At 38.4% G+C, this 27179-nt stretch overlaps 1 protein-coding gene across 8 annotated transcripts in view; it reads left to right on the plus strand.

Annotated features, from left to right (window-relative positions):
• The first annotated feature begins 12200 nt into the window (after positions 1 to 12200).
• PHF8 (PHD finger protein 8) overlaps positions 12201 to 27179 on the plus strand; it is a 178891-nt gene continuing 163912 nt past the window's right edge. For 5 of the 8 annotated variants that reach the window (XR_013169558.1, XM_077146598.1, XM_077146600.1 and 2 more), the window contains exons 1-2: positions 12201 to 12709; positions 13651 to 13840. Coding sequence is in view for 7 of the 8 variants with exons in the window: in XM_077146598.1 (XP_077002713.1) it covers positions 13743 to 13840 (98 nt within the window). In the remaining variant the exon portion in view is untranslated. Of the gene's footprint in view, positions 12719 to 13650; positions 13841 to 27179 lie in introns of those variants that run through there. The other 3 variants (XM_077146606.1, XM_077146605.1, XM_077146599.1) reach the window with 2 other exon arrangements.

Below are 27179 nucleotides of genomic sequence, written 5' to 3' on the forward strand. Positions count from 1 at the left end.
GTTGCACAGTCTGTATCCCTTCAGCTTCAATTACCCATTGTCTTACCCTGTTTCTAACTCCTGCTGAACTCTGTTACCAACCTTTTTCAACTTTTAAACAGTTCCTGTTTAAATTTTTTTAAACAGTACTGTATGGGGTACTGCTGATTTCATAGCTTCAAAGCTCTAATTCTGAGTCTCAGGTGTCACATAAATATCCAAAGTTTCTGTGAATGACCAGGTTTAAACAAATAGCTCAATAGCTCACAATTTAGAAATAACAGCTACAACTCATGAACATAAGTGAAAACTGTACGAGCTTACAATCTAGGACTCTTTACAATAGGCCCCAACCTGATGACACATGCTTTTGATTTCAGTTCACCCTCCATTGTTTCTTATATCTACTCTAGCCCAATCCTCTTATCTCTGGATAATGTTACCACCAACTTCACAATAGCCCAAACCAGAAACCTCAGTCATCCCTGACTCTTTCATTATTCCACATTGCCCATTTCACTTCTGCAATTTCTCATATTTGTCCCCTCCCCACTCTCTTCATGGCCTTCTCCCCCTCTTCCTTCTTTCTCTTTTTCTTCTTCAACTCTTCCTGCTTCTTCTTTTTCCTTGCTATTCAAAGTGGGGTTAGTGTTCCAGCAACATTAGCATTGCCTAGGAGCTTATAAGAAATACAGAGCCTTGGGCCCTACCTCAGATCTATTCAATCAGAATCTGCATTTTGAGAAGATCCCTAAGTAATTCATGGACACATTAAAGTCTAATAAATAGTGCCCTAGTTGAGTCTCAATTTGGATAGGTATAAGTCCTCACCACCTAACCTATGCACCATACTAGTGGAACTCAAGCCTGGCTTGAGTATCAGATATCTGGCTCAAGTATCAGAAAACCGAGAAGTCTTTAATCGTCCATTCATCTTTTCATGATTTAATCCTTTTTTTTTAAATTAAAACATTTATTATTTGCTCTTTTCAAAACGAAAATACAAAGAAGGAAGTTAAAATTGGTCTATGCCCTGCCTAGATAACTCCAAATTACATTTTCTTTTTTTTAAAAGGAAAAAATACTTAGGGTTAGAAAATTCACACAGAACAGAAATGTACCAAATGATGACTGAAAAACCTCCAGCACCATCCCCATCCCTCTTCCCCAAATATAGCCATTCTTAATCATTATTTCCTTCCAGGAAATAATTAAGCATATATCTGCTTATATTTATCTATTTATATATATTTTTGTTATGCTTTTTGTTAAAATGCATAATATCTCACTTTTAGTCACCATGGCTTTTTAAAAATATTTTTATTGAAAAATATTCACATATGTACAGTCCAACCATATTATATAATTAATGGCTTACAATTTCATCACATAGTTGTGTATTTTTCACCATGATCATTTTTAGAACATTTGCATTACCCCAGAAAAAGAAATAGAAAGAAAAAAAACCTCATACATCTCATACCCCTTACCCCTCCCTCTCACTCACCACTAGTATTTCAAGCTACCTAATTTATTTTACCCTTTATCCTCCCTATTATTTATTTACTTTTATCCATATTTTTTTACTCATCTATCCATACCCTGGATAAAAGGAGCATCAGACACTAGGTTTTCACAATCATAAGTCACGTTGTAAAAGCTGTGTAGTTACACAATCTTCTCCAAGAATCAAGGCTACTGGAATATGGTTCAATAGTTTCAGGTACTTTTTAACTTAATTTATCTTAGTGATATTTTTCTATCAGCATATCCAGACTATCTCAGAATTTTTAATGCTACAAAAGTATTCCATTAGATGTATGATTCCATTAGATTGATTAATCCTCTATTGATAAGTGCTTTGATATTTTCCAGTTTTTGCTATTACAAATAATGCTGCAGTGATCATCCATGTACATATATTTTGGTGAACTTTTAAAAAGATATCCATAGGGTATGTTTTAAGTGATGACATTGCTGGGTATAGGATGCTTTTAGCTGTAAGTAATAAAACACAAATCCAGTGGTAGGCTGAGTTAGAGCTTCCCAGTTTCTTTTATTCTCTCTTCTTTTCAGTCCATCCTTTATCCAAATGGTTTTCGAGTGTGGTCCCTGGACCATCAGCCTTAGCATCATCAGGGAACTTGTTAGAAAAACAAGTTCTCAGTCCCCTCCTCAGACCTAGAGAATCGGAAACTCTGTGGATAGAGACCAGCAATTTGTGTTTTAACAAACCCGGTGATTCTGATGCATACCAAAGGTTGAGACCATTGCTTTAGTGCAAAGTGGCCATAAAATGGCTGTTAGTGGCAATGGAGGCTATGCACCTCTTCGGTTAAGTCCAGCAAGAAAGAGAAACTTCTGACGCAGCATTTCAGGAAGGATTCCCAAGGTTCATCCTAATTGGCTCGCTTAGATCACAAGTCCTCTTCTGAAATCATAATGACCATGTCCAAGAGGAACTGGAAGTAGGATCAGTTTACCCAAAATACTTGAGCTATGAATGGATGCACAAATAAAAATCTATTATTATTATTAGGAAGGAATAAATGGGTAATAATTGCTGAGAGGGCACTAGCAAAGCCCACACCATTCATTCAAGAAGCACACATATTTTATTTTGACAGATATTGCCAAATTGTACCTTCAAAAGGTGCATCAATTTACAGTCCCATGAGCAGTGTATAAAATTACCTCATACCCTCACTAAACCTGCATATAATAACTTAAAATTTTTCCCAATTAGAAAGGTGAATATGGTATTTTAAATTTTCATTTCTATTTCTTTAACCACAGATGAGGCTAGGCTATCTTTTCAAATCTCTTGTTGATGTGTATATGTCTCTCTGTAAACTACTTGCTTATTCCTCAGCTCATCTTACTATTGGGTTTTGCCTTTTTCACATTGATTTTCCTTAACTCTTTGTAAATTAAAGAAATCAGCCTTTTGTTATATATGTTGCAAATATGCTTTCCAAGTTTTTTGACCTGTTGAATTTGTTCATGGCAATTTTTGCCTCACAAAACTTTTAGCTTTTATGCAGTGAAATTCATCGATCTTTTTCTTATGGGATCTGTGTTTGGGATTCTGTTTAAAAAAGGAATCCTAGATTATAAATACCTAAACTCTTCTTTCTTCTATAATTATTATGTTTTAACTTTTTACATATCAATTTAACGTCCTTCTAGAATTATATTTTGGTATAAGGAGTGAAGTAAGGATATTTAGCCAATTATATGAGCACCATTTATGGACTAAGCCCTCTTTTTCCCCCACTAATTTCAATTCCCACCTTTGTCATAAACTACATTGCTTTATGTAATTGGGACTCTATTTGTTTTCATTGACCGAACCCTTTTTTTTGTACTAAATTGTTTCAATCACTTTAGTTTTGTACTATTTTAATATCTGATAGTGCTAGTCTTCTATCACTTTCTTTTTTCAGAAATATCATAGTTTTTCTCTCATGTTTACTTTTCCAGGTGAACATTCATATCACTGTCAATCTGTGAAGCTTTTTAAAATGAGGGATGCGGGGCCTCCACTTCAGATCTAGCAAAGCAGAAGTTTTACACATGACACTCTATATCTAAATTAAAAATAAAAACAACTCCAAGTGTGATTCTGATACACAAGCAGGGTTGAGAACCACTAGACTGAATATTAATTGTACTATCTCTAACTCACTCAATATTTAGTAGGGTTAGAAAATCAGGATGGCTGCAATAAAGATTGTCCTTTAGAACAGGGAGTGCTGGTATTGAGACAGTCAGCTATTTTTCTGGAAAAAAGAAAGTTGAATTCATACATCATGTCAAATTCACTAAAATAAACTGTGAAAGTATTCTAGAAGCTGAGAACAAGACAACTCTAGTGGACTTGACAATCTAATGACAGACCATGAATAAATAAACAAATAAATTAGATTATTTCAGAGTGTGATGATCTATGAAGAAAATAAATCAAGGTAATGAAATATGTGCATCTTAGTAGACGGTGAGTTGGCTATTTAGCTAGGGTGGATAGGGAAGTTCTCTTTGAAGAAGCAATATTTGAACTGAGCCTTGAAGGTGTCAGCAACCATAGGAAGACCCTGATAAAGGAAATGGAAAATTCCTAAGAAGAAAATGAGTTTAGGGTAGATTAAAGACTTAAATGTAATGTATTTTAAAGAATGAGAAAAGACATAAGATAATATGGTTATTACCCTGAGTAAGACAAGGAAGTTCTTCTAAAAAAAATAAAACAGGGAAGCCATAAAAGAAAAGATTAATATAGATATATCAAATGACTATGTAAACACTTAAAACTTCTGTATGACTACACAAACCATAAACAGGTTGCACACTGATGGAAAATATTAGCAATGTTTATAATAAACAAAGAGTTACTATTCAGAAATAAAAATGACTTTTGCAACTCAATAAGGAAAAGATAAGCAAGGCTGTAAGAAAAAATAGGCAGAAGTTACAAACAGTTCTCAGACAATGGGCCAATAAACATCATGCTAAAGGATGCTTCAACCTCACTTACTAAGGGGGGAAATACTAATTTAAAAAACAAACTTGAGTTACCATTTTTCATCCATCATATTGGCAAAAATTTAAAATCCAATGTCTCAGGAAATACGAAGATACACTGCTGGGATAGTGAAAATTGGCACAGTGCTTTTGAATGGAAATCTGTCAGTTTGTGTTAGAATTGAAAATATCTGCACCTCATGACCTAGCAACCCAGTTTTGGGTGTCCACCTAGATAAACATGCCTATACGCAAGTAGGCTCCTGACAAGATGTTCATTGCAGCACTGTATTAATGAAAAATTAAAACCACCTAAAATATATATCGTTTGGGGAGTGGAGAAATTACAGCCCACTCAGATGGACTTTCCTGCAGCAGTTTAAAAGAACAAGGTGATTTATTTGTAGAAAGATCTCCAAGTAATGTTGTCAAATGAAGAAAGCAGCTGGCCAAATAATATGAGCAGTATGATCCCGTTCATATGAGAATGATAAATATCCACACCAACCTTCAAATTTCTGTGTTGTTATCCTGCCTCTACCCACCCCCACCATCCGCTCCTAATGGAGAGGAGTTTAGTTAGAGCAATGAGACTGTTTGAGGGGCTACCATCCCAGTTCACCTACCAGGTACGATCAAGGAGGAATGGGAGCCTGCCGCATAATTTGCAGGGCCCAGTGCAAAATGAAAATGGAGGGCTCCTTGTCCAAAAAGCAGGGGGGAGAGAGGAAATTTTGAGTTTTATATATGTTATCAAAACACTAAGTTAAAAAAAAAAAAGCAGGGGGAAGGGAGAACTGCCATTTAAGGTACTAAAATATAAACCTTTTTCCTTTAAAATTATTTTACTACTTATAAAATACAATATGGGTAATGATCCATGAGCAGCAACATAAACATAAATTGCAAAAAATAATATTTTTGTTGTCATAATTGTATATAATACAAAAATAATGGTATTAATGTGATATCTTAATTGAGCATACAATTTTCCTGGATCACTTCTTTGCAAATTCATTTATGAGGTCATCAATATTCATATTTTTATCAATCTTCATTTTCAATTGATATAATTGAAGGTGACATCAGTCACAAGCGTGAAAACAATTTCTGATAATTTTTAATTTTGAGAAGGTTCTTTCTGCTGATACAACTATTACTGGACCTGTTAAAAGTATTTTATAGGCTTGACAAAATTGGGATAAATTTCTGATAAATTATTTCAAAATACAAATTTTAGTACATCTAGAGTTGATGATTCTCATGGAACAATTTTTCTAAAGATTTAATTGCATACTAATCAGTTTCATGAAAGTCTGAATCTAATTTTAAAGACAAATTTATACAATGGCATTTTAATGTTTCCTCTGTGTGCTGGTTTGAAGGAAAATATGCCCCCTAGAAAAGCCATGTTTTAACCAAAACTCCATTTCATAAGGGTGGAGTGGTCCCTGTTCAATACTGTATGTTTGAAACTGTAATCAGATCATCTCCCTGGATGATGTGATTTAGTCAAGAGTGGATAAACTGGATTAGGTGATGACATATCTCCACCTATTGGCTGGATCTTGATTGGTTTATTGGAGTCCTATAAAAGAGGAAACATTTTGGAGAATGAGAGATTCAGAGAGAGCAGAGAATGCTGCAGCACCAGGAAGCAGAGAGTCCACCAGCCAGCGACCTTTGGAGCTGAAGAAGGAAAATGCCTCCCGGGGAGCTTCATGAAACCGGAAGCCAGGAGAGAAAGCTAGCAGATGATACCGTGTTTGCCATGTGCCCTTCCAGCCGAGAGAGAAGCCCTGACTGTGTTTGCCATGTGCCTTCTCACTTGAGAGAGAAACCCTGAACTTCATCAGCCTTTTTTTTTAATTAAAAAAAAATTAACTAACACAACATTTAGAAATCATTCCATTCTACATATGCAATCAGTAATTCTTAATATCATCACATAGATGTATGATCATCATTTCTTAGTACATTTGCATCGATTTAGAAAAAGAAATAGCAAGACAACAGAAAAAGAAATAAAATGATAATATAGAGAAAAAAATAAAAATAAAAAATACAAAAATATATATAAAAACAAACAAACAAACAAAAAAACTATAGCTCAGATGCAGCTTCATTCAGTGTTTTAACATAATTACATTACAATTAGGTGGTATTGTGCTGTCCATTTTTGAGTTTTTGTATCTAGTCCTGTTGCACAGTCTGTATTCCTTCAGCTCCAATTACCCATTATCTTACCCTGTTTCTAACTCCTGATGGTCTCTGTTACCAATGACATATTCCAAGTTTATTCTCTAATGTCAGTTCACATCAGTAGGACCATACAGTATTTGTCCTTTAGTTTTTGGCTAGTCTCACTCAGCATAATGTTTTCTAGGTCTATCCATGTATTACATGCTTCATAAGTTTATTCTTATATTCTTTGAGTAGATACGATTGCTAGGTATCTACTCAAAGGACTTAAGGGCAAAGACACAAGCGGACATTTGCACACCAATGTTTATAGCAGGATTATTTACAATTGCAAAGAGATGGAAACAGCCAAAATGTCCATCAACAGACGAGTGGCTAAACAAACTGTGGTATATACATACGATGGAATATTATGCAGCTTTAAGACAGAATCCATCGGCCTTCTTGAACCAAGGTACCTTTCCCCGGATGCCTTAAATTGGACATTTCTATAGACTTGTTTTGATTGGGACATTTTCTCGGCCTTAGAACTGTAAACTAGCAACTCATTAAATTCCCCTTTTTAAAAGCCATTCCATTTCTGGTATATTGCATTCCAGTAGCTAGCAAACTAGAACACTCTGACATTTCCTTTAACTTGTGGCGGTCATACAAGAAACAGAAAATGTCTTAATGATTTGTATATATTTGAAAATGCCTGTTTCTGTATTCTATTACTGTATCTTCAATTACAAAAAAAAATAAAATTTAAATCATCCTCCTCATTAATAATGGGCTCATCCAAAGCTTTTTCATCTAATGTCTAATATGATGATCTTTAAATTTAATTTCCACATCTAAGCCTGTGGATATTGGCTTTGCAATGTTGCAGCAGTTTTCATAACTAGAGATTTTAAACTCTTAGAAGAATTCTAATAACTTACTGATACGCTTTACTTCAATGTCCATGTGTATGCTTTTATTTTGTAATAATTTACTGGCAAAGTTCTGTTGTGATGCTGAGGCCAGAGAATTAACATTTGTGCAGATGCTGCAGGGGCCAGCTCTGGTGACAGAAGGGCAAGCTGGCCTCCCAAAACCCACAGCCACCACTACCACTGCTGATGCTTCTGTTACTGCTGCCACCATCATGGCTGCCAATCTGGGACCAAGTCCCAGGCTGGCATCCCCTCCTGGCCTTGTGGTGCCCTGATCTGTACCAGATGTGATGTGCACAAGCTGGTGGTCTGGTCAACTGCTTGGCATGCATACAACCCGTCGTGACCATGGGCTGTGTGCTCTGCCATCCTGTTGGACTTTTACAAAACACAAGTTAAAAGATAAAATTATTAATAATCAAGAGAATGACAGCAGACTATTAAAGTAAGCCCACAGCCCTTTCTGGGAACAGGCCTCTGTATAGGTAAGGGCTCCCATGAAGCTGGCCCTGGAGGAGTATATTGGTGTTCTCAGCTACCTAGTTTGGCACCTGGGGTACCATTCTCCCAATGGGGTGCTGACCTTACTGCCAGTTCATTTTTCTTTCAAGTATGTGCAAACCCTATTTTGCTTCTGTGATTTAAATTATGCAAAGAACCGTTGATTGATTACCTTCCCTCATTTCTGGCACTATTTCACAGTTGCTATTAAATCCATACCAGTGGTATGGTAGAGTGGCCAAAAGCCTGGACGCTGGAACTGCATAGCCAAGAATCCTGGCTTGGATACTTACTAGCTACGTAACCTTGAGCAAGTGACTTAAAGTCTCTAACTCATAAAGTGGGGATAATACTAGGACCTTACTTAACTACCTGTTAAGTAAGTTAATGCATATCAAGAGCTTAGAACTGTTCTTGGCACACAGTAAATTCTCAAATAACATTTGTCATTATTTTGTCTTTTTGTTTTCACTATCCTTGTACTTTCAGGTCTGTGTTGGAGTAAGCCTGTTCTTCATGTAATTTTTTCACGTATTTTATAGTCCACTTCAGCCCTCATTTTTTTTTTCATTTCAACAGCTACATATACATACATGCAAAGAGAAGAACTGGAAAAGATTCTCCCAGGATTTCTTCTAGGGAGGTACTGATTGGTGGTCAGGAGAAACTTCAGCCATAGCTGTTTGAATGCTTACAGTGAGAATGTATTTACGACTGCCTGTAAAATTAAAAAACAATTTAAAGTGGAGATGGGATAGGGGAGGAAGTCTTCTAGGGCCACCTTGTGCAGTGGTGGACAGTTCAGATCATACATTGCATCCTATGAGAGACACAATTGGACCACACGTTTCCAGAGCAGCAGCCTGCTACCTCCCATCCTTGTCAGCAGCCAAGAGTTTCTTTGTTGGCCAATCTGACTGCCTTGAGCTCAGTCACCTGACAGCTTTCCCTTTCCCAGTATCTCTCACCTCCTCTTCCCCACCTCTCAAGAACAATGGGAAGGAACTTCTAGCATTGGAGGTGGGTACCACTCTACCTAGGTCAAAGGTTGTGAAGCCTTTCCTGACACAATCATTAAACATGTTTAGTTGCCACAAATGTTCATACCTCTAGGTTATACTTAGTTCCCCTCGACCCCCTCCTTGTTTTTGTTAATTGTTATCATTGCCTCCCTAGTTAGATTTTACAATACTTAGGGATGCACACAGGATCTCTTATTCATGTCTGTAGCCTCCACTCCAAACTTCACCTGTACCCTAACCAGTGCACCATAAATGCTCAGGAGGTGATACTGAGGTTCCCTGAACTGGCTCCTGCCACCACTTTAGGGCTTTTGCACTTTTTAATCCTTCTGCCCTTGTCCTGGGCTGGCTGCTTCTCTTTATTCAGGTCTCAGCTCACATGTCACCTTCTCCAAGGGCCATCCTTGATTCCCCTATCTAAAATAGAATTCTTCCCTCCAAAATCATTCGCTAACTCATAACTTGTTTTATATTTTCTTCATAACACTCATTGCAATCTGAAATTCTCTTGTTTCGCTCACTTTATTGCCTGTCTCTCTCACTGGAAAATGAGTCCCAGAAGGGCAGGGGTACCTAGTCTGTCTTGTTCACCTCTAAATCCTCAGTGTCTAAAACAATGCTTGGCATATAGCAGGTGCTCAGTAAATATGTAAATGAAATTTTGTTTGATTATTGACTGCTCTTTCAGTAGAATGTCAGCTCCATGAAGACCAGGACCTCGTTTGGGTTACCGCTATGTCCTTAGCACCAAGTGCAGTGCCTGGTGCATAGTAGATACTCAATATAAGAGTTGTTGGCTGAGTGAATTAATGTTCTACACACACCTTAACTCACACACTCCAAACCAAACTTAATCTTTTCTCCCCCACCAAACCTGCTTTTTCCTTCTGTGTACTCTGGCACCTCTAACTACACTGACACCCAACCCAGAAATGAATTTACATTCCTTTCCCTCAATTACCCATTCTTTTTAGTAAACTCCCAAGCCCTGCCTATTCAGCCTCTGAAAAAACTCCTTTATCTGATCCTTCTGCAACCCTACTGCAACTATCCTGTCTCAGGTCTATTTTTTTTTTCCCACAATAGTGCAAAAACCTCTTCCCTCCAGCTTCTTTGTGAAGCTAAGGAAGCTTAAACTTTCAAGAGCTATCACCTCCCATATGGACAAATGTGTTATGTTTTGTTATGTCTGCAAAATATATTTAAACCACTATTGTTTAAAATTGCTGTCCTTTTCCACTGAGCACTTCCCTGGTCACACTTGCCCTTATATTACGTAGTGATGGAGATGTCTCAGACTTTTTTTGAGATCCAGCTAAAGGTAAGATTAGGGATACATTTCATTTCGGTTTAGTGAGACATTTACCTGTTTTTTTTTTATTGCTTTTATGTATAATTGTTAACCCAGGTGTAGGAATGGCTTCTAGAAATACTCTTTTTGTCAACCTTTGATCCTAATTTTGTATTTGTATGCCTATCTTCTTCTTAAAGATGCCCCCCCCCCCCTCAAATTGTATAAGCTTCAGGTTCCACTAAACCTGAATGTTCCTCTGGGTAAGACATAAATGTGACTCAGTTATTCCTGCTCAAAAACCTTCAGTGACTTCTTATTGCTTACAGGATAAAACCTACCCTACCCCTTCTGCATTTCTGTAAACTTTCATGACTGATCCCTGCCTGTTTGACCTCCTACCAATCTTTTTTTGCCTTACTTTTTATTCCAATAATATAGAACTTCTCTTGGCAAATGTTCTCCCATGTACCCCCGTGCATTTGCACATATTCTTTCACGTACAACGTTCTTATTTATTGCACTTTTATATATCCCCCAAGTCTTCCCTGAAGTCTTCCTCCATAGCAGCAAGCATCTTCTGGGGCTCTTTTGTACTTTCATTTTGTACTTTGAAAGAGATATGTGTATGCTTACTGGACGTTGTATTCCAATTGTTTACTTGACAGCTTGTCTCCTGCACTGACTGATTTCTTACAGCAGTGGCCCTTTTATTCATCACTGTATCCCCAAGGCCTATCTCATTGTCACTGGTTCGGAAATTGGTGTGCACACACAGTTCTTAAAGGGACCCTTTAAGAATGTGAGTCACGCTGTAAGAGAAGCCCTAGAGAATTTTCTAGAACATTCTGGCTCTTCTCTTCTTGTTCCCTCTTTTTGCATCTTTGAACAGTTGCATGAAAATGTATGACCTGTGTTTGAAATGAATTGATGTGAAACTGTCAACTGTAGGGTAAAAGAAGGGAGTTCAGAGGGAACTTGGAAGTTGATAGAGGCTTTACAGAGATAACTGAGGATGTAACGCAGGGCAAGTAAAGGGTGTTAAGGTTCAACTTCCCAGCCATGAAACACAAGTCGCTTGGCTTCTCAAAACCTGTGCTTTCATTTGTCAAACCTGTATTTTCATTTGTCAAACGAGATAATAACTGGGCTTCCCTCGTAGAGTGAAGAATAAACACACGGAGATCGTGTGAAGATCCTGACACACTGAAGGTGCTCAGTGAGCGGGAGCCGCTGTGCGTACTCTGCCTCTACCTCTGCCTCCACCTACTAACTATGCAGTTTCGAGTCACTTCTCATAGGAGAAGGCTGGGGAGGAGGGGGTAGGGGTGTATGTGTGCTTAACTCCTTGTTTGCCTGGTGGAGGAAGGAAGGAAGGAAGGTTAGGAAATGCCCGGCCCCGCTCAAAATGGTGCTGACTGCCTCGCCTAAGATGGCGGTCTCCCCGCCTCTCTGCTCAAGGTCTCCAGCTTCAATTGGGCGCTTTGAGAAGAGGCGCCCTCAGTCAAAGACAGCTTTAGTCCAACCTCCCTTTTTCAAGGTGACGTTCCACCCCCTGATGACGTCACGCGGAGCTGGCTTCTCTTCCCTTCCCTGTCTCTGCCGCGGTTACCTCAAGTGTCCGGCCTTCATAAGATGGCGGTTGGGTTCGCCTCCTCACGGCATTGCCGCCACTCTCAATATGGTACCTGTTTACCCCATATTTCTCCTCCCCCTCTCCGCCTCAACTTCCTCGTTGTTTTGAATAAACTTTATTGACTACTCCGAATTGCCCACTATTGCCACTGGGCTTCTCCCAGAGACTTTTCCGGCCGTTTTCTTGGACCTCGCAGCCGATTCATCTCATTTCTCGTTGGTTTGCTCGCGGCCATCTCCTGCCGGCTCAGCGACAACGCCGCTTGCTCCATTACTGGGCGGCCGCCGGCCTAGGCCAGAGCCGCGGTCTCCAGTAGGCCTTAGCGGCCGGGTTAGGGACGGGGCGGGGGGCGGGGGAGTGCCGTGGAGAAGGCTGGCCGAAAGCACCACCGAGCGGCCGGGGCCGCGCGACCCAGCGGGTGGGTCGAGGTTCGCAGTGTTAACCGTGACGATCCCAGAATTCGGCGCGCGCCGCCGGTCGGGCCGGAACTGCCGGCAGAGCCTCCGCAAGCGAGGCGCCGAGCGGCGAACCCGGTCGCCGGCGTGTTGGTGGGACTGAGCTCTGCCGGCGTGAGGAGTCCTTGCGTCTTTGGGGATGAGGAGGTCCGGGTAGGGTTCGGAACCGAAGACATTACTGTCAGGTTTGTGGTGTGAGTAGGTTCCTGTCAGTTTGGGAGGCTTGAAGAGAGTCTCCTAAGTTTAAGTAGGTTCCTGTCAGTTTCAGGATCTATGGTGAGATCCTTGTCAGTTTCGAGGGACAGTAGGTTCCTGTCAGTTTGGGGGGACCGTGAGGAAATGCCTGCCAGTTTCTGAGGGGTGAATAAAAGTCTCGTTTAGTTTCAGGAGTGTGAGGAAATTCTAGTCAGTCTCAGGGGTTTTGAAAAGATCCTTTTTAGTTTTAGCGGTGCGACGAGAGCCCTGACATCTTTGAAGTAGAGGACGATCTGATCGGTTTTGGAATAGAGATTTATTTAGGTTTTGGGGGTGGCGAGACTGATGACTGTTCGGGGAAAGAGTGATTTTTGAGGATGAAGACAAAAGATCATTTAAACTCTCAAAACACAGCCCCAGAACTGGGATTTGAGTTGGGCACCTAGTTTTGTATGGCTTGTTCCTGAAGAACTGAGATAATTTTCGAGTGATCTGAGCAGATTTTCAAGGATCCCTCATCTCTCTCTAGTTGCCCCTATTTTGGGGGTGATAGAAGTGTTCTTTTGCTTAGGAACCCTCAGCCTCATTCTTCAGGCTGTGGTTTGCGTCGTAATAAAGGGAGCCCTGGAAGCAAGGGAGCAAGCAAGGAGAGGGTTCAGTGAGGGATTAAAGAACCTTCCTGAAAAAGCGGCAGATAATTCCCTGACTGTGGAGGCCTAAGAAGGTTAAGGGGAAAAAAGCCTCAATGGCTGAGCGATGTTCTTTATTTGTTAAAGAAATTCTGAAGGCCGGGTGGACTTTCTCCTGTTGCCCCCTACAGCCTCACCAGCTGTGTTGCATCCCGGCAGCAGTAACTCCCCATTTGTGAACTAAGAGACTTGGTACCCTGGGGGACCTGATTCACTCTGTAAAAAGTGTTATTTGTGTCCAGCCGTCGTCCGGAAAGGACGTGTGCCGCTGCCTCCTGCACCGTTTGACAACACGAACCTGGCCAGTCGCCGAACGCTCCAAGGCCGGGTGAAGATGGCCTCGGTGCCAGTGTATTGCCTATGCCGGCTGCCTTATGATGTGACCCGCTTCATGATCGAATGTGACATGTGCCAGGACTGGTTTCATGGCAGGTGAGGAGGCTAGGCCAGGCTGGACATGGTGCAGTGGCCAGGTGCTCACTTTGCTCTCTCCTTTTCTTCTCTCTCTTTTTAGGGTTCCTGTTCAGAAACTTTTTTCCTCTTTCACCAAGGATTAAATCCAGCCTACTAGCTGAAATTTGTCTCTGGCTTCTTTTTCTCTTGTGCATTTCTTCTTTTTACCCTTCTTTTTAATGTATATTTTTTAGATTTATAAAACCCCATTTTTATATCAGAAAGAAAGTATCAGTTTTTGTGTTCTGACAGCTTTGTTTTACCTCAGACACTGGGTTTGGGGGAGTCAGTACTGCATTTTTGAGATATTTGAGTCTAGCGCAAGTAGATTTGAGTCGAGGCTTTGCAAGATACTATCATTGTGACCTTGAGGAAGTTGCTTTGCTTTTCTGTGCCTCATTGTCTTCATCTATAAAATATATCAAATTTGTGTTGATTATGTAGAACATTTTGTTTGCATTTAAATGGAGGCAGGAAAGCAAAGGTATTTGATTTCTACAGTATTTGTCTGCAGAGCCATCCAACTAAATTGAATTAAACAGAAGAGGTATGGGTAAAACAGTGGGAGTAAAACCACTAATGAAATCCCTCCAGTTAACCATGTGTGCACATAAGCACCTGTCACTCAGGATTCCAGAGAAGCTAGTGCGTGGAATAAAACAGTAATATTATCTCATTATTGGGACTTACATATCAGCTATGGAAAGACATCCATGAGAGAATTTGTATAGTGTGGAAAAACAAAATATTATGTGGTGTCCTCCTCCTGTTGCATGTTAGATTCTAGAATTTTCTGTTGTCATAGGAGCCATTCCTGTTATCATTGCCCAAAACCAAACTGAACATACTGGTGCTACTAAAATTCTGTTTTCAACAGGGACTGACTACCCTATGCAGTGCATCTACAAGACAAATTCACATTTAACTGATCTTTATTGAGCATTTAATGTGTAATAGGTGCACAGTCGTATTTCCTGCCTCATGTCATTTCATTTAAGAGAGGATAGACCTGAGGGTGGGGCATTTTCTTTCCCTTGCAAATAACTGGGGATTAAGATGTCTTTCAGGCTACCTGGTATCTTTGCTAGTATTGATCAAGCAGAGTGCTTAAAATTCTTCTTTCAGTGCTTTCACTACAGGATAAAATCCCATCTCCTTTGTGTGACAGACAAGACCTTTTGTGATCTACTTGTTGAGTCTCACTTCCCTCTACTCTTCCTCCTTTGTTTTTTATGTACCAGCAAGGCTGAACTATTTATAGTTCTAGGAAAATTTTATACTCCTTCATGCCTCTGTGTCTGAAAGTACTTTTCTCACTAATGTCCTCCCTTTTATAGCTCACAGAATACCATCTCTGTAAAAGACCTTCCTCTGGGGTCCTATTGTACTTTGTATGCATCCTTATTAAAGTAATTATTTCATATAATAGTTATAAATATGTCTGCATCAGTCATTAGACAGACCTCCCTGAAGGTAGAGTTGTCTTCTTTTTTTGATATCTCCTGAACCTATTTCAATGCCAAATATAAAAGATGCTAAGTACATTTTTGAGTGAATGAATTGAGTCTTCATGAAAAAAGTTATTGCTTTTGACCTTTGCTTTGGATTGTTTGCAAAGTGTGTACGTTCAGACCTGGAAAGTGTATAAATTCAGACCCCAAAATTTAGAAACCAGGGAACAGGAAAAAAATGCTTCCTGAGTACTTACTCTGTGCCAGACCCCATGACAGAGTCTGTATAAATTATTTAATCCACACCCTAGCCTGAAAGTTAGAGACTATTCTTTTGAATAAGTTCTAATTTTTTTTCTGATTATGTAGCTGAGACATACTCGTTGTAGAACATACAGAAAACGAATAAAGAAGAAAATAAAAATCACCTATGAATTTACCATACAGCATAACCCACTGTTAAATATTTTGTTGCATTAACTCCTGTCTTTTGACTTTGAATATAAACACGTTTTTACAAAATGGGATTGTATCCTGAATAGCATTTTGTATCTTTTTTTCCAACTTAACGTTATAATGTGTTTTACCAGGTCATTAAATATTTTATCATAAACATGATTTCTGTTGCTCTGCCATATGTATGTGTCATCAGTTACTTGGTCATTTCCTCTGTGGCTGGACAATTAGGTTATTGGTACTTTTCTTATATTATAAATAGTGTTGTGATGTGAGGGAAATTTGGGGGGTTCTGGAAATATGTTGTATCTTGATATGAGTACTGCTTAAAACAAAAATGAAAAAAATGATTGTGGTGAACATCTGTGTACAGTAGACACCTGACATTTACAAGGAACACCACTGAGGATTTTAAGAATTCCTAATTTATAAATATGGAAATGGGTATATGAGCCAGACCCCTCCTTAATCATGTTTCTTTGGTGAGTCCTGTGTTATTGTGCACACCCAGATACAAGTTAACTGTCTTAATTTTTTTCCTGTGAAAAAATCTCAAGTTTTTATTGCTTCTTATGCTTTTCATTATAGGCTGTCTGAGAACAAGGAAGCCAGCTAAGAATTAGTTCCTTGGCAAGTGGCCAGTCTTACTTAATGCATTGCTTCCCCCTCTTCACACATATACCCCCCAAGTTCACAGTGCTCCATTTAAGTTTGCATACTTTTAGCACAATTAAAAATTGCTAAATATTATGGGCTTTTAATAGTTGTTCACTATAGTTAAGCCTCAGATTTTAAATCCACAAGTGCCTGGTGGTGATATAAATCTGTTCATATCTGTGATGACTTCCATAGGATAGATTTCTTGAAGTTCAGTTAAGGATTGTCATATAAAATGTCAATCCACCTAAAAACAGCAGTATATACATTCTTTTCAAGTGACCATGAAACATTTAGAAAAGTTATAGAAAGGGAGGTGACAATTTTATTTTGCTGATAAGAATATGGAACTCAAGGAAATTAAATGATTTCTAAGTCTGGACTTGAATTTAGGATTGTTGACTCCAGAGCCCAGGTTCTTAGAAGTGGAAAGAATAGGGTATAGTTCTATACTTCCTACTGTAAATACCTGGGTTTTACAAAAACACTTTTGATTTGTAGAGCAGTGGTTCTCAAACTTTGGCATCAAAATCACTTGGAAGACCTGTTAACGTATAAAAATGCCAACCTCCAGATTTCTGGTCCTGTAGATGACTAGAGGATACCCTCAAAAACAACTGATTTAGAACATTATCCTATCTCAATTCCTTCCCCTTCTGTGGAGTATCACAGCTTCTGATATTATTGAGGGATGGGTGGGCTAAAGCGTCATTACTGTACACCAGTCATTCTCAAAGTGTGATTCATCAACCGGGGAACATGTTAAAAATGCAAATTCTCAGGCTGGATCTGGGAGCCAGCAGTCCTTACTTTCACAAACGTGATTCAGTGCTCCTTAAAGTTTGCAGATCATTGCTGTACACTGGTGGAGAAAGCTAATTGGCAAGCATTTATTGATATCTGGGGTTTTGGCAAAAGCTTCACCCACTTACAGTCTTTATGTCTATAAAACCTATTGATTGGCACATCTCCAAGTGGGTAGCTGTAGCTTGGACTGTAAACTGTAGAGGAAATGACACTGATTTCAGAGCCAGAAGATCTGAGTTCAAATTCTAACTGTTGTTAGCAAAGGATTTCTTCTCTGAGAAGCCTCAAATTCCTTGAGAGTGACTGAGGATTTGAATAAAATAGGATGTGCCTATTTTAATGTGCCAGACACTAGGCCAATTGCTTTCCCAAACTATTTGATGAATTTGGGAGTTTTTAAATTATGAATTCAATTTATTTAATAGTTGCAGGACTATTCAAATTATCTATTTCATATTGGGTGTCTTGTAGTAATTTGTGCTTTCCAAGAAATTGATTCATTTATCTAAGTTGTTAACTTTATGTTTGTTGGATTGTTCACACTATTCCCTTATCCGTTTTTTTTGGTTCCCTTGGGCGGGCACCAGTAATCAAACCCGGGTCTCTGGCGTGGCAGGCAAAAACCCTGCTGCTGAGCCACCATCGTGCTGGCCTTGCTTATCCTTTTGACATCTGCAGGATCTGTAGTGATATCCTGTTTCATTCCTGATACTGATAATTTACATCTTTTCTCTCTTTTTCTTTGTCAGTCTTGTTAACGGTGTGTCAATTTTACTGATCTTTTCAAAGAACCAGATTTTATTTTATTGACTGTCTCTGTTGTCTTTTCTATTTTCGCTTTCATTGATTTCTGCACTGTATTATGATTTCCTTTCTTCTGCTTGCTTTGGGTTTATTTTGCTCCTCACTTTCTGTTTTCTTGAGGTGGGAGCTTAGATTATTGATTTGAGACTTTTCTCTTTTCCTAATGTAAGCATTTAGCGCTATAAATTTCCCTTTCAGCACTGATTTACCCGTGTCTCACAAATTTTGATATATTGTATTTAAATTTTTATGTAGTTCAGTGTACTTTAAAATTTCCTTTTAGATTTCTTTGACCCATGGATTATAAAGGAAATGTTTTATTTTCCACTGTAATAGATTTTTCCTGTTATCTTTCTATTACTGATTTTTAGTCTGATTCTATAGTGATCAGAGAATATACTCTGTATGATTTCATATCTTTTAAATTTGTTGAAGTTTGTTTTATGGTTCAGGATATGGTCTATCTTGCTAAATGTTTCATGGTCACTTGAAAAGAATGTGTATTCTGCTGTTTTTAGGTGGAATGTTCATAAATGTCATTTAACTTCTCTTGGTTGATGGGGATGTTGAATTCTCTTATTCTTGCTGGTTTTCTGTCTAACTTGTTTGATTTATTGTTGAGAGGAAACTGTTGAAATTTCTGACATAATTATGGATTTTTCTGGTTCTCTTTTCCATTCTATGAGTTTTTGCATCACATATTTTGTGGCTCTGTTGTTAGTGATACACATTAAGGAATGATACGTTGTCTTGGTGAATTAAACCTTTTACCATTAGGTAATATTCTTCTCTGTCTCTAGTGATTTTCTTTGCTCAGAAGTCTACTTTATCTGGTGATATAGCTACTCCTGCTTTCTTTCTTAAGCGTTTTTTTTTTATTGTGAAAAATAACAAATATACAAAAAAGCAATAAATTTCAAAGTACATTGCAACAATGAGTTGTGGAACCAATTTCAGAGTTTGGTATGGGTTATAATTCCACACCTTTAGGTTTTTATTTCTAGCTGCTCTAAGGTACTGGACACTAAAAGAAATATCAATATACTGATTCAGTTTGTTAAACCCGACCTTCCCTGTATAGCTCTACCATCAACTTTAATCTTTCTCTCACTCTTTATGGGTATTTAGGCTCAGGCCATTCTAACATTTTCATGTTGAAAGGGGCTTTCGATAATATGGGATTGGGGGATGGAACTAGTTGATGTTCTGGAAAGGTGGGCCCTCTGCATTTCAGGTCTTGTCTGGTCCAGGGACCTATCTGGAGATTGTAGATTTCTGGAAAGTTACCCTAATGCATGGAACCTTTGTAGAATCTTATATAACACCCTAGGTGTTCTTTAGGATTGGCAGGAATGGTTTTTTTTTGGGTTTGGCAAGTTATGATAGTAGCAATGTCTAATTGACACTTGCATAAGAGTGACCTCTAGAGTAGCTTCTCGACTCTATTTGAACTCTCTCAGCCACTGATATCTTATTTGTCACACTTCTTTTCCCCATTTTGGTCAAGATGGCATTATTTATTCCATGGTGCCAGGGTCAGACTCATTCCTGAGGGTCATCTCCCACGCCACCAGGGAGACTTTCATACCTGGATATCATGTCCCATGTAGGGGAGGGGGCAATGGTTTCACTTGCAGAGTTGGGCGTTAAGAGAGAGAGGCCACATCTGAGCACAAAAGAGGTCCTCCAGAGGAACTCTTAGGCATACCTATAGGTAGGCTAAGCTTCTCTGCTACATATGTAAGCTTCATAAGAGCAAGCCTCAAGATCAAGGGCTTGTCCTCTGGATTTGGGTGAACCTAATGTTCAACACAGTATCTAGGGTTTCCCTGGTGGTGAAGTTTAATAGTTCCATATTGTTTCCCCAATCCTGCAACGGACTTTGCCAATATTTTTTTATTATCTGCTTAATATACTCTGGGGTATACCCAGATACATTAAGCTATACAGGATTAAAGGCTCTCATTCTTATTCTGGGCTCCCTGTGTTTGGATTGTTTAAATGATCTATCCAGACAGGTTGAGTTAGATTATGTGCTACTGAAAATTTAGATTCTGGACAAAATAAACCTTTCTTCCTTTGTCCCATAGAATAGGTGTAGTTCTAAAATAAGGCAATGTCTTCCTTACTCATATTCCTGTTTTCTTTTTATTAATGTTTTGTATGGTATATCATTTTCCATCCTTTTACTTTCAACCTACTTGTATCGTTTATATTCAAAGTGAATTTCTTATATGCAGCATATTTTTTATAGATTTTTATAAAGTCTGCCAGCATCTGTATTTTAACTGGAATAGTTAGATCACTTATATTTAATGCAATTATTGGTATATTTGGAAGCAAATCATGTAGAGCAGTGATTCTCATAGGGTGGTGCTTAGACCTGGAGGCTCAGCATCATATGGGTAACTGGTTAGGCACATTGTCATATCCCATTCCAGACTTACTGAATCAGAAACTTTAGGAGAAGGATCCAGAAAAGTATGCTTTAACAAGCTCTCTAGGTGATTCTGATGCATGCTAATGTTTGAGAAACACAGCTGTAGGGCTTACTATCGATTGTTTTTTTTCCAGATGGGGTGGGAGTCAAGGCAAGATTTTGAGCAAAGGAGAGTTTTGATCTGATTTAGGTTTTGGCTGTTGTGAGAACAGACTCAAGGTGGGGAGCAAGAGTGGAAGATTCTTTGAAGTGTGGTGCTTGGACCAGTAGTATCAGCATCACCTAGAAGCTTGTTAGGAATGCAAATGTATTGACAGAATCAGATCTCTGCATGTGGGGTCCAGGAATCTGTTTTTTTTTTTTTTTTTAAAAAAAAACAATTTTATTGTAAACAACAAACAAACATACAGATATTCTATATATTGTGTACAATCAGTGGCTCATAATATCATCACATAGTTGCATATTCATCACCGTGATCATTTTTAACATTTGCATCTCTCTGGCAAAAGAAATAAAGAAAAAAAAAAGAAAAAACTCATACATGCCATACCCCTTACCCCTCCCTCTCATTGACCACTAGTATTTCCATCTACTCAATTTATTTTAACCTTTGTTCCCCCATTTGTTTATTTTTTATCCATATTTTTTTACTGATCTATCCATACCATAGATAAAAGGAGCATCAGATACAAGGTTTTCACAATCACACAGTCACATTGCAAAAGCTGTATCATTATACAATCATCTTCAAGAAACGTGACTACTGGAACACAGCTCAACAGTTTCTGGTACTTCCCTCTAGCCACTCTAATGCACCATAAGCTAAAAAGGGGGAAAATCTATATAATGTGTAAGAATAACATAACCTCCAGGATAACCTCTCGACTCTGAAATCTCTCAGCCACTGACTTTATTTTGTCTCATTTCTCTTCCCCCTTTTGGTCAGTAAGTTTTTCTCAGTCCCTTGATGTTGAGTCCCAACTCATCCCAGGATTTCTGTCCCACGTTGCCAGGGAGGTTTACTCCCCTGGGAGTCATGTCCCGTGTAGAGGTGGGAGGGCAGTGAGTTCACTTGCCATGTCGGCTTAGAGAGAGAGAAGCCACATCTGAACAACAACAGAGGTTCTCTGGGGGTGACTCTTAGGCAGAATTTTAAGTAGGTTTAGCCTATCCTTTACAGGGATGTTTCATAGGGGCAAGCCCCAAGATTGAGGGTTCAGCCTGTTGATTTGGTTGTCCCTGCTGCTTGCGAGAATATCAGTAATTCTCCAAATGGAAAAGTTGAATTTTTCCCCATTTCTCCCCATTCCCCCAAGGGGACTTTGAAAATATTTCTTTGTTCACTGTTCAAATCACTCCAGGATTTATTGGGGCATCACACTAACCTGGACAAACCAACAAAATCTCATGCCCTTTTCAAGGTTCCATGTACTTATGGTGTTCAATTAAACTGACAATACAAGTTAAATTAGGAAATGTACTAGTCAAAATATAAATTTGCAACAAATAAGCATTTCTCCCTTTAGTCTCACACAGAAGTTGAAGTTTTAAAATATGATTAGCTATCTATTTTCAACACCCTGCCATACTGACATTCCTTTGTTCTTCCTTATGCAAAAACATTTTTTAATTTGTGCATTTAGTCACTAGCATTGTACACTCTAGGCATTCCTATTATACCATCTCAGTCTTTGTTGTCTATCTTTCCTTCTGGTTTTATATGTGCCCCCAGCCCTTTTCACTCTATCATTCTCATATTCAGCTTCATTCAGTGTACTTACATTATTGTGCTACAATCAAGTAGTATTGTGCTATCCATTTCTGAATTTTTAGTCAGACCATACAGTGTTTGACCTTTTGTTTCTGGCTAATTTCACTCAGCATAATGTCTTCAAGATCCATCCATGTTGTTAAATGCTTCATGACTTTATTCTATCTAACAGCTGTGTCCATCGTATGTATTAACCACAGCTTGTTTAGCCACTCATTCTGTTGATGGACATTTGGGCTGTTTCTGTCTCTTGGGAATTTTAAATAATGCTGCTGTAAACATAGGTGTACAAAAGTCCGTTTGTGTTTTTGCCCTCATGTCCTCTGAATATATACCTAGCAATGGGATTGCTGGATCATATGGTAGTTCTATACTTTGCTTCCTAAGGAATATCCAAACTGCTTTCCAGAGCAGTTGTACCATTTGACAGTCCCACCAACAGTGGATAAATGTGCCTTTTTCTCCACATCCTCTCCAGGACTTATAATTTTCTGTTTTTTTGATACTGGCCATTCTAGTGGGTATGAGATGATACCTCATTGTGGCTATGATTTGCATTTCCCTGATAGCCAGGGAAGTTGAGTATCTTTTCATGTGCCTTTTAGCTATTTGTATTTCTTCTTCTGAGAAGTGTCTGTTTGTGTCTTTTGCCCATTTTTAAATTGGGTTTTTGTCTTTTTGTTGTCAGATTGAAGAATCTCTTCATATATTCTGGATATTAAACCCTTATCTGATATGTGGTTTCGAAATATTGTCTCTCATTGCATAGGCTGCCTTTTTACTTTCTTGACAAAGTTCTTTGAAAAAGTGTTTAATTTTGAGGAGTTACCATTTATCTATTTCTTTCTTACATGTTCATGCTTTGGTTGTAAGATCTAGGAAACTGCCGCCTATGTCAAGTTTTATATTTCCCTACATTTTCTTCTAAAAGTTTTATAGTCTTAGCTCTAATGCCTAGGTGGGAATCTGTGTTTTAACAGGGCCTCCAGAGATTTCCTAAAATTTGAGAAACACTGGTCTAGTTAGGCAGTGGTACCTTGGACAACATAGTGGTGATGAGAAGTGGTTGGATTCTGAAAATATGTTGATTTAGGGTTTGCTGATTGGATTGGGGTTGTGGAAGAAGTCAAGGATGACTCTATTTTGAGGAGTTTTGTATAAAGAAGAGTGTAGTAGAGCTGTAACTGAAGGGATCACAAGAAGGTTGATTGTATTCAAAGACTGAGATTATAGCCTGTTTGTGTGCATGTCAATGAATGTGAAGTTACTGTGTTGGTTTATCCAAATTTTAGTGAAGCCTGTTATATCGCAGACCACGTGCCAGGGCCTGGGTAGATGAGGGAAAAGCTTCCCAGGTGCGCTGAATATGCTTTGCATTCCTCCAATTCCTGTGTGCCACTGGCTGGAGTGGTGGATACCTCCGTTTCTAGGGATGATCTGTCCCTGTTTTTATAGATTGTGTTCTGCCTGGTCAAGCTGGTTGCAGGAAATCAGAGATTGACTTGGATTTTTCTGATATTTTTTAGATAGTGAAGGAAGGTGAAATGTACTTTTCTTCCTCTTTGTTTATGAATGAAGATAGTGTCTTTCCAGGGCACAGTGGTAATAGGACCTGGTTCTTTGTGCACCCTCAGAGAGCAGAGGTTGAACAGACAAGAAACCAGACAGAATTCTGGGCAATCTTGTCACCTCTCAAGCTTCCCTCTCAGTCCCCGCTTAGTTCTGCATCCCTGGAAGAAGTAGTGCTCACATAGCACTGGGTGTTACCTTTACAAACAACTCACATTGTATTGTAGTTATATATTGTAGGGTATAATAGAGTCACATGACCTGGATTTTTATTCTGCTCTGCTACTTATTAGTTTCATAATCTCCAACAAGTTACTTAACCTCTTTGAAATTCAGATTCCTCATCTGTTAAATTAGAATAATATTGATGATGATAATAGCTAACACTTATCAGGTGCTAGGTACTCTTCTAAAACTTCACCTATTTTAGTTCATTTAATCCTCATAACAGCCCTATAAATTTTTTTTTTTTTACATGGGCAGGCACCGGGAATCGAACCCGGGTCCTCTGGCATGGCAGGCAAGCATTCTTGCCTGCTGAGCCACCGCGGTCCGCACTAAAATAGATACTATTAATACTCCCATTTTACAGATGCAGAAAGTGAAGCACAGAGAGGTAGAGTGAGTTGCTTAAATTCACAAAGCTAGTAAGTGGCAGAGGTGAGATTCAAACCCAGGTCTGTACTTTTAACCCAGATTATACTTTTAACCATTGTGCAACACTTCCCTTTGAGTACTGTACAAGATGCCCTGCTTTGTTGTGGAAATTAAATGCCATCTATAAAGTTCATCACTCAATTTTCTCATTTCCCTTCATGCAGCTTCTTACTCACTCATTCATTTACCATTCCCTTCCCTGCTTTATTTTCCTTATAGCACTTACCACTATGTGCAACTATTTTGGCACCACCTGTCTGAGTCCTTCTGTAGAAGGTCTACTTTATGAGAGCAGTGTCTGTGCTCAATCAACATTTGTTGAATTAAAGTACTCATTTACTCACCAAATAATTATTGACTGCCTGCCATGTTCAAGGCTCTGCAGTAAGTGTTGGGGATAATTTATCTTAGTCTTGAGACTGGATGCTGTTGTATTTGTCCTTTTCACCAAGGAAGCCACACAGAGGAAAACAGTACTTACTAATCTTGGTCCATGGAATAATTATTGAGACAGTGCAGCCAGAAGCCTGATTTTCATCTGCCTCCCTCCCTGATCTGAAGAGTTATCTAGCCCAATGAATGTTTGTTGAATTGGGTTGAATAATAAATAAAGCAAGACTGGGAGATGGATAACATGAAGACTTTAGGTGAACAAGATAGATGCTGTTTTCCAAATGTAGTGGGGACAGACAGGAAGTAAATGAGCAGTTATAAGTCATTGTGCTGAGTGCTGAAATGGGGACAGTGTGTAGGATACCATGGCAGCAGGGAAAAGAAAGGCAGGAATATTCCAGGCAGAGGAAGCCATGTATGTTGAAGCTCAGAGACCAGAAAGAGTCAACTAGCTTTTTTATAGACTTACAGATGTTTTTAATTGTGATAACATATATAGCATAATTTTTTCCATTTTAACCATTTTTTATGTGTTCAATTCAGTTGCATTAATTACCTTTATAATGTGCTACCATCACCACCTTCCATTTCTAAAACTTTTTCACCATTCAAACCATGTAGTTTATAATTTATTAATTTATAATTAATTAAGCAATTAATGAGTAATTCCCCTTCCTCCCAGCCCCTGGTAACCTCTAATCTACTCTCTATCTCTATATATTTGCTTATTCTACATATTTTATATAAGTGGAATCATGTAATTGTCCTGTATCTAGCTTATTTAACTTAGCATAATGTTTTCAAGGTTCATCTATGTTTGTAGACTATATCAGAACTTTATTTCTTTTTTTTATGGCCAAATAATATTCTATTGTATGGACAGGCCACAATTTGTTTATCCATGCATCTGTTGTGGGTTGCTTCTACCTTTTGGGTATTGTGAGTAATGCTGTTATGAACATTCATATACAAGTATTTGTTTGAATACCTGTTTTCAATTCTTTAGGGTATGTACCCATAGTGGAATTGTACATACATGGAATTGTGGGGTCAAATGATAGGTCTGTGCTTAACTTTTTGAGGAACCATCAAACTGTTTTCCACAGTGGCTGTACCATTTTACAATTCTATCAACAATGCACAAGGGTTCCAATTTCTCCACATCTTTGCCAATTCTTGTTATTTTCCTTTTGTTTTAATGTTTATTTTGAAGTAATGTCAAACTTACAGGGCAGTTACAAAAAATAATACAAAACCCATAAAGAGAACTCCAACATACCCCCTTACCCAGCTGCCCAGATCCATGCATTTTTAATATTTTGCCACATTTGCTGTATCATTCTATTTATACGTCCATCTGTTATCTATCATGTATATATCTGGCTATGTTACCTATTTTCTAAACATTTGAAAATATGTTGAATTAAATCATACTCCTTGAATACTTAATGCTTTCATGTACAGTTCCTGAGAATAAAGATACTACTTATGCAACCACCCAAAGTACAGTTATCCAGTTCAAGCAGTTTAACAGTGATATGAAGTTTACAGTCTGTATTCCAGTTTTTTCATATGTCCCAATAATATCCTTTTGACATTTACCCCTCTATTATTAATTCTAGTCAAGGATCATGGATTACATTTAATTTTCATTCTCATTAGTTGCTCTTTTTTTCTTCTGAATTGTGGAAACATATATAACATAAACTCCCCCATCTCAACAACTCCCAAGCATAACACTCAGTGGGGTTAAACACATTCAAAATTTTACACTACCTTCACCACCATCCATTACCAGCCACATGTACACTATGTGCCTATGTCCCTCTGTCCTCCATCTCTATGTAGATCTTGTTGCAAATAACTTATATTATGATTCCCAAAACATTGATTTATAATTACTTTTTATGCATTTGCACTTCACATCCTGTAGGAAGTAAGAAGTGAAGTTACAAATAGAAAATATAGTAGCACTTATATTTATATTTATGCATGTCATTAACTTTACTGGAGATCTTTGTATCTTCAAGTGGCTTTGATCTATTATCTAGTGTCCTTTCCTTTCAACCTGAAGAACTCCCATTAGCATTTCTTATAGGGTTGGTATAGTGATGAATTCCCTCAGTTTTTGTTTTTCCGGGAATGCCTTAATCTCTCTCTCATTTTAAAAAAAATTTTTATTTTTTTGTATGCTGTATGGTGGGGATCATTCTTTTTCCATGTGAATATCCCCATATTACAGCATCATTTGCTGAATTTTTGTTTTTGCATTTTTTTGTTTGCTTGCTTTGTTTGTTTGTTTGGGAAGAG

The sequence above is a fragment of the Tamandua tetradactyla genome, chromosome X, assembly GCF_023851605.1.
Source record: "Tamandua tetradactyla isolate mTamTet1 chromosome X, mTamTet1.pri, whole genome shotgun sequence".
NCBI lineage: Eukaryota > Metazoa > Chordata > Mammalia > Pilosa > Myrmecophagidae > Tamandua > Tamandua tetradactyla.